At 45.1% G+C, this 7,256-nt stretch overlaps 1 protein-coding gene across 1 annotated transcript; it reads left to right on the top strand.

The window, feature by feature from the left end:
• The first annotated feature begins 722 nt into the window (after positions 1–722).
• On the top strand, positions 723–4,468 carry LOC148019701 (uncharacterized). The gene is made up of 2 exons (XM_087699841.1): positions 723–3,390; positions 3,477–4,468. Exons 1-2 carry the CDS (start codon positions 1,468–1,470, stop codon positions 4,440–4,442), a joined length of 2,889 nt encoding a protein of 962 aa, XP_087555967.1. The 5' UTR covers positions 723–1,467; the 3' UTR covers positions 4,443–4,468.
• The last annotated feature ends 2,788 nt before the right edge of the window (positions 4,469–7,256 follow it).

Below are 7,256 nucleotides of genomic sequence, written 5' to 3'. Positions count from 1 at the left end.
AGAATTTGATTTGTCATTATAGCAATAAGAATAGAGAAGATAAGAGAGAGACACTCTGAGAGCTAGGGGACCATAGTTGTTGATGGTTGTTGAAGTCAAGATAGGTTAAGCCCATGAGGGTGAGTCCATTGGTGGACATGTCAATGTTTCGATGGATTGGAAGTTATACCTTTGGCCACATATGTGGTGGTAGTGTTTTCACCCACCATGGCCACATATGTTGTTGAACCCTAGTGGCCATGGTGGGTGAAAACACTACCACCACATATGTGGACATGTTAATGTTTTGATGGATTGGAAGTTATAGCTTTAATGTGCAACAATGTGTGATGATGAGAAGTGAGAAGAGAGAGAAATTAAGTTATAGTTGTTCAGACTAAGCCTTTGAGCCTGGATCCAATATGCTACTTGGTGTCAAACCTAGCCCAGGTCGGTTGCAACGTAAAATTTGGTGGTCACACCATCACCCCACGCGTAATGAGGCGCAAAGAGGGACATAATGATGGAGTTGGACATAATAATGATGACATGATGATGAAGATGAACATGAATGGGGTACATGATGATGAAGGATGGACATAATAATGGTGACATGATGATGATGTACATGAATGGGGTACATGATGATGAAGGATGGACATGATGACGATGACAGGATGAACGATGGCATCATGCAAGTCGTTGGACACAACGGTCCGGGGAGTACCAAAGAAAGAAAATGATAATATGAATTGTGAGGAGGATTAGAAAGGAAATGATGGGATGAATTGCGAGAATTAAGCATGGGGGTTGAAGGATCAAGACATTGTCGCAACCCCCAGAATCTGAGAAGGTTCTTTGAGACACAGGGGAGGCAACGCTTGATGATGGAGTATTCGCACGGCTTTCTGCGTCATAGCAACTAAATCAGGCTTCGCAGGGTGGAAGCAGGGGTCTTTCTTGGCATGACAGGTGTACATGACTTGGTGCTCTGGAAGGGAGAGGACTTTGCAGATATATTTTGCATGAAATGCAGCAGCAGGAGTGATCTTGGCAGTTAGAAGCACCGACATGCCTGCCATATACACAGAACACTCTGCATATGTGCTCATGAAATGGAATTCACAGGAAACAGGGGTATTTGCATGGCAGTGAATACTTTGCGTACATCTCATGAAATTCGCAGGAAACAGAGATATTAGCATGGCATGAAACAGGAAGAATGATCTCGTACACTCATGAGATGGAATGGAATTCACAGGAAACAGGGGCATTTGCACGGCAGAGGATACTTTGCATACATTCTCATGAATTTGCGGGAAACGGATATATTTTCATGGCACGCACCAGATAGAATGATCTCGCTAGGTAGAAGCACAGACATTCACATGGTAGAACCACAGAAATTCATAGAGTTGAAGCGGAGATGTCTGCCCTTTACACAAGAGAGCCACCAGAAGAACCACGGAAGCAGGAGATGCTTTGCATATGTTCATGAAACAGGATAAGAAGGAAGGTCCCCGCCCCCCGCCCCCACAGTACTGTACAAATCCCTTGATAATGACAGCTGCAATCCTGCCTGCAGCACCACCACCCTCGCCACCAAACAATGGGCGGCGATACCCAAGCCCCCTGGTGAAGCAGGAGCTGGCACGGCTGGGCAAGGATGCCGAGAGCCGGCGCGCCGCACTGAATGCGCTGCGGGCGGTGGTGGAGGAGCACCTGGAGGGCCCTGGCTTGCAGAGTTTCTTGCAGCAGCTGGCCGACTCTGCCGAAGGCCGCCACCATGCTGCACCACTCCTTACCGACCTTGCTAAGGTGCATGGCGCCCGCCTACTTCCCCACATCAGCCTCCTCCTCCATATCGTGGGCCACACCCTCTTGCAAAGCTCTGACAGCCCCTGCCTCCAGCTTGCCTGCGCATCTTCTCTGTCTGCCATCGCTACGAATGCCTGCCTCACCCACCCCCCAGAGCGCGTCCTCCCACCCCTTGCCCTCCCCTTGGTAGAGCTCCTATGCCACAAGGTTGAGGCCCTCTCCTCCGGTGCTGCTGCCTGCCTCCGTGCCCTTGTCGAATCCGAGCAATGGCGGCTTGCTCCTGCCTCCCTGGTCGCTGCTGTCTGCCGCAAGGCCTTCTGCGCCCTTGCCGCTAGGTGCACACAGACGGTGGCGCACATTAGCCTCCTCCGATCCCTCGCCTCCATCAACGCATCCGCCCTCGCCATCTATGGAGCGCACCTGATACGCCTCCTTGTCCACGAGCTTCTCCCTTCACCTTGCTGGCAGCTCCGGCTCGCTGCAGTCCAGCTCCTCGAGTCTGTCCTACAGGTTGCAGATTACACCACCCTCACCTTGCAGCTCCCCTCGTCCATTGATGCCTTAAACAAGTGCCGCCACGACAAGATGCCTCACATCCGCAAGGCTGCCACCCAGGCTCTGCGCACAGCACAAGCACTTGCCTCCCAAGAAGAAATCCAGCAGAGGCAGCAAACATCAAGCAAGACAAAGGAACTGTCTGCCATAGCTGGCCACCACCAACGCAGCAGAAGCCATGAATCCATTGTCCACGATGATGACTGGCCTCTGAGCCTTACCAAACGCTTGCAGGTCATCAAATCCCCCCTTTCCTCTCCTCGGAACCATCTTTCCCAAACCCTGTTCCTTTCCCCTCGCTCCCTTGCAGATTTTCGTCGAGATTCCAGCCCTTCAAAGCTCCAAACACCTTCTTGTGATCTCTCTCCTGGTCGAGAACCAGCAGATGAATCTGATTACTTCTGTGCTTACTTCTGTGATTCTAAAGAGAAGGCAGTGTCATGTCGGAGAATTGTACACCACATACATGATACCCCTACCACTCCCAAAGCATCTCCAGCAAGATCTGATCTTGCATCTGCCCGCCATCAAATCCCTGTGCCTCCACTTCCACTGTCAGATTTGCAAGAAAAGCAACAGAAACATAAGTTTTCACCGTCAAGTGCTAAAGATGTGACCATCCATGATTGTACTGATCAATTGCTGATCACAAGCAACAGAAGCCTTATAAACATTGAAGCTTCACGACAACTTACATCTGTCAATAATGCAGAGCCTGCTCAAGTTAATGAAAATGTAAGGAGTTCAGATGGTCAAACACCTGCAGAGAAGCACCAGGCTGCTATGCAGGATTTCCAGGCCATTTGTGGCCAGTTGCTGCAACTGCGAGAGGAAGCAGAGAATAAGTTTCTGAGAGAAGCACTACAAGGATTTAGTTCCACCAGCTCACAAGATATATCAGAGGGTGAAATCATTCAAGGGCAAGGACAGCAAGAGAATGATGGAAATGCAAAAAATGCATCCGCAATCTTTCCCATCGACCAAACAAGCTCTGCAGATGGATCCATTTTTCTGCCTGCAAAAGACAACTTGCTTGAGGTTAGTGTCTCGAGTGTTCATAGTTCATTTATTCCTCTGAAAGAGCACAAACAAATAATCAGACAGTCCATGCTTCTAATTCGCAGATTCGAGATGAAATGCTTGGTCAATGTGATGATTTGATTGCCTGCCCAAATTCATTAAATGAGGTTCAAGAGAGGGAGCTGGATGAAGGTGGTTCATGTAATGGTATGCACATGCATGAAGAAAGTACAAGTGCTGAGCTGCGAGAGTCACAAGATGTCAACCAGGATACAGGGGCTGGGGCCAGCTGCAATGGAGATTGGAGTGTGCGAGACAATCCCATAGCTAATGAAGAGCATACAGGAAATATGTCAACCAGTTTATTTAACAAGAACAACAATACTGATAACTTGCAGGGGACAGAGGATAGCCAGGGATCGGATGCCAATCATAGTGGTGAAGAAGCGTTGGCAGACAACTTAACATCCAGGGTAACAAAGGTGGAGATTGATATGGACAATATCAAAGACGAGCACAGAAGCAGTGGGGTCCTTGAAGATGGAAGTAAAGCTTCAGGAAATGAACTTTGCAGAAGCTGCAATGAGGTGGAAATTGCACAGCCAAAAGGTTGTCAGGTACAGGAAGGAGAGGTTGTATCAATCTCTGGCAGAGAAGCTGAAGCTCAGCCAGCACTTGATGCTACAGGATCGACAACAGACATGGCACCAGAAGAGGCTGGACTAATGAGCTCAGCAACAACAGATCAATGGCAATCAGCTTCAGCGATTTGTCTTGATGGACCGCATATAGTGGATGAAAAGATCACACATGCAGAGGCTGATGATGATGATGGTGACGACGACGACAACTACTATGTTGAGGCGGAGCTTTGTGAAGAAACTTTTGATACTGTGGGAACTTCAGTGACCAAGAAAAAGTCGTCGGTGTTTTGTCGTGGATTTCTCCTGCACGGCATTGCTGGCATTGTCATCCCTATAACCATGGCAGCCCTCTTGTTGCATTTTGACCTGTTCAAACAACAGCCTCAGCTGGGCATTACAAAGCTTTCATTCATTCCCCCCACTTGACTTTGAACATCCATACAACCACTATACAGATCACTCTTTCTCTCATAACAGTTATGAAAATACAAAATATATAGTTACTGTTATGAGAATACAGAATATGTATCCATATCGTTCACATTACATACCATTTACAGTAACCTAATCTGAAAACATTCTTTCAATTGCAGGTTAGCCCATAAAAATGTGTTTCGACTTTTGTGCATGGAATACTTTTATGACTCTCTGGAGGTTTGAGGCTGTATTGATTTTCTTACTGACCTTTGGTGAATACTAGTCAATAAGGCCAAAAGCAGCCAATGGCAGCTACATTGTTCTAATTTTAATGCAAGGAAGACATGTAAGTATTTACATCATCTGCACAGGGAAGCAATCAGGCTTTAGAGCAATTTTCTGACAGGCCTAAGAGACTTCACCCTAAGCCTTTGAGGGCAAGAAAAGCCCGAGCCTATGCCAGCAGGTTGGAACTAAACTGAAGTAGAATGCCCACAGGATTCTTAATTCTACCCAAAGGCACATCATTCCTACAGCAGCTACATGTTCCTTATTTTTGGTAAAACACTACATTCTAATATGCCAAATATAGCCAATTCTAGCAACATATTAGCCTATATTTGCTACTTTAAGCTCTTGAAACATTAAGGGTACTTGAAAAGACCACAAGGTGCTAAAGTCACAGTAACAGAAATTCTGGATTTGTGCAGCTTCTGGTCACTTGAAATATGTCATGGGCAGGCAATCCCACCTCAGAGAGACTTGTAAGATGTTGACTCTAGCTAGCTTACTTTGATCCAGGCCCTGCTGCCCTGTGGCTTTGTGGTCAAGCATCAATATAATCTTCAGTCCTTGATATTAATACAGCTTGCTAATTAAGCCACCAATTTGTCATTATGGACTCAGTGTTCATGAAAAACTGAGGTTTGGTCAAGCGAATTGTCAAATTTGGAAAACCCTCTCGAAATTTTTGGAGAGAGAGTTTTCAAATTTCATAGGACATCCTGCAAATCATCAAGGTTGAAGGTCTTCGCATTGGCTGTGGAAAATGTTTGTTTTCTGTGAACACTACATAAGCTTCTTATATTTAATATCTAGAAGAAAAATGGCACATGCAAGCTAATGCATTGAAATGCCAAAATAGATCTGTTCTAAGTAATAGACTCTTTAGTTTAATCTAATTTGAAATTTTGATGGATTGTTTAGGGTAATCTAAACTTCCTGTCACCTTTCCACATACTAAAATCTGGACTAAGCTTTGGGTAGAAATTACACCAATCCCCCTATATAGTATCATAAGCCTTGTTTACACAACACAGGGTGACACAAATGTCCATGAGAAACCTAGGTTTAATGTGAATTGAATTGCCTGTTTACAAAAGAAAAACCTTGAAATCTAAACAAAAGATTTAAAATCCCACAATCTACAGATGTTTTAGTTACACATTTACATACATCAGATTTGACTAATTACTAAAAATGCTTGCCATGAACATTGCTTGACATGAGTGGTTTCAATGGGAAAGGACAAGCCAAGACTTGTAAGCTCAAGCTGTAGTGAAATGCTGTGATAAATCCAAGGTCAAGGGTTCCATTTTGATGGGCAATGGTGAAGGCGCCTCGTACATTGTGAAAAGTGATTATGGCTCCACTTGCCTGGTCACCAAGATGGACTTTGTAATGGGACCACATATTGGGTTGGTAGTCAAGGGGGGTTTAGGCAACCCTTGATTACAAGTACTGATATAAGCCTTAATATTTAAAAACTTGAGCTCTAACTAAGCCACATGGAGATTACCAATGTAGGACACGTGTCCTCCCTGGTTTCAGCTAAGCTTAAAAGAAATTATATTATATTACAAAAGCGTCATTGTGAAGCCTAGGAAGAGCATGTATAGGCTCACAAAACCTCTTCCTTGTGAAAGGCTAGGGGGTCCCTGTGCTGCCAAGTAAGCTTAAGCACCAAAGCTCTGAACACATGGATTATCTTGATAGTCTCCTCATCAAAGGAGCCTCAATACAGATGGTGGAGGCAGCCAGGTATGCTCGAGTACCAGCAGTCTTCCTATGAGGATAGCCAAGGTTTTCTTCCACCTTCATCTTGATTTTGTCACAAAACCACATAAAACTCTGTTTCATCGAGACTCCTACGCTTTTTGGGTATCCCAAATATCGAAAGCATCATTCCATTCCCAAGGAGAGAAGCTCGGTCTTGGTTCTTACGGATTACAGCAGCTGGTAGGTCAGTAAACTCTTGATATACTGCAATTAGAGCTTCTACTGATTGTTGATCAGCATGCACAATACTGGTGTTATTATCTGCCAAAAACTGGGCTGCAACGGTGTGATTACCCAGCAAGGGTAGGCCCCTTATCACTCCATCCTACATCTTCTTGTTGACCCTCCTTAGGAGAAGGCCTGTGATTATGGCAGAAGAGGAGGGGAGCTAGAGAACAACCCTGCCTTATGGACCTCCTCACCTCAAAGGAGGTGGAGACTTTTGACCATTAATGGACACACATGCACCTGCATTAGTTAAGAGTGCAGAAACCATCTTCTTGAAGATAGAGCCAAATCCCAATGCATCCAATGTAGAAAGAATGAATGACCAGCTTATGCAATCATAGGCTTTGTCTAGATCTATGGTCAAAAGAACAATGTCAGAGCCAGAAGATAATGCATAATCAATAATTTCAGAAGGCAAGATTAAGAACAACATCTTGGATTTTCCTTAGATGAAAAATGTCATACTATCTAGGATGTAGAACTTGTGGAAGCAAAAATTTTCCACCAACTTGGCTAGAATCTTATATGTAAGATTAA

This window comes from Lygodium microphyllum, chromosome 19 (genome assembly GCF_053477565.2).
Source record: "Lygodium microphyllum isolate KBCC chromosome 19, Lygodium_microphyllum_v1.1.10, whole genome shotgun sequence".
Classification (NCBI taxonomy): Eukaryota; Viridiplantae; Streptophyta; class Polypodiopsida; order Schizaeales; family Lygodiaceae; genus Lygodium; species Lygodium microphyllum.
Note: the sequence above shows the minus strand (reverse complement) of the source record. Positions and strands in the feature narration are given on the sequence as shown.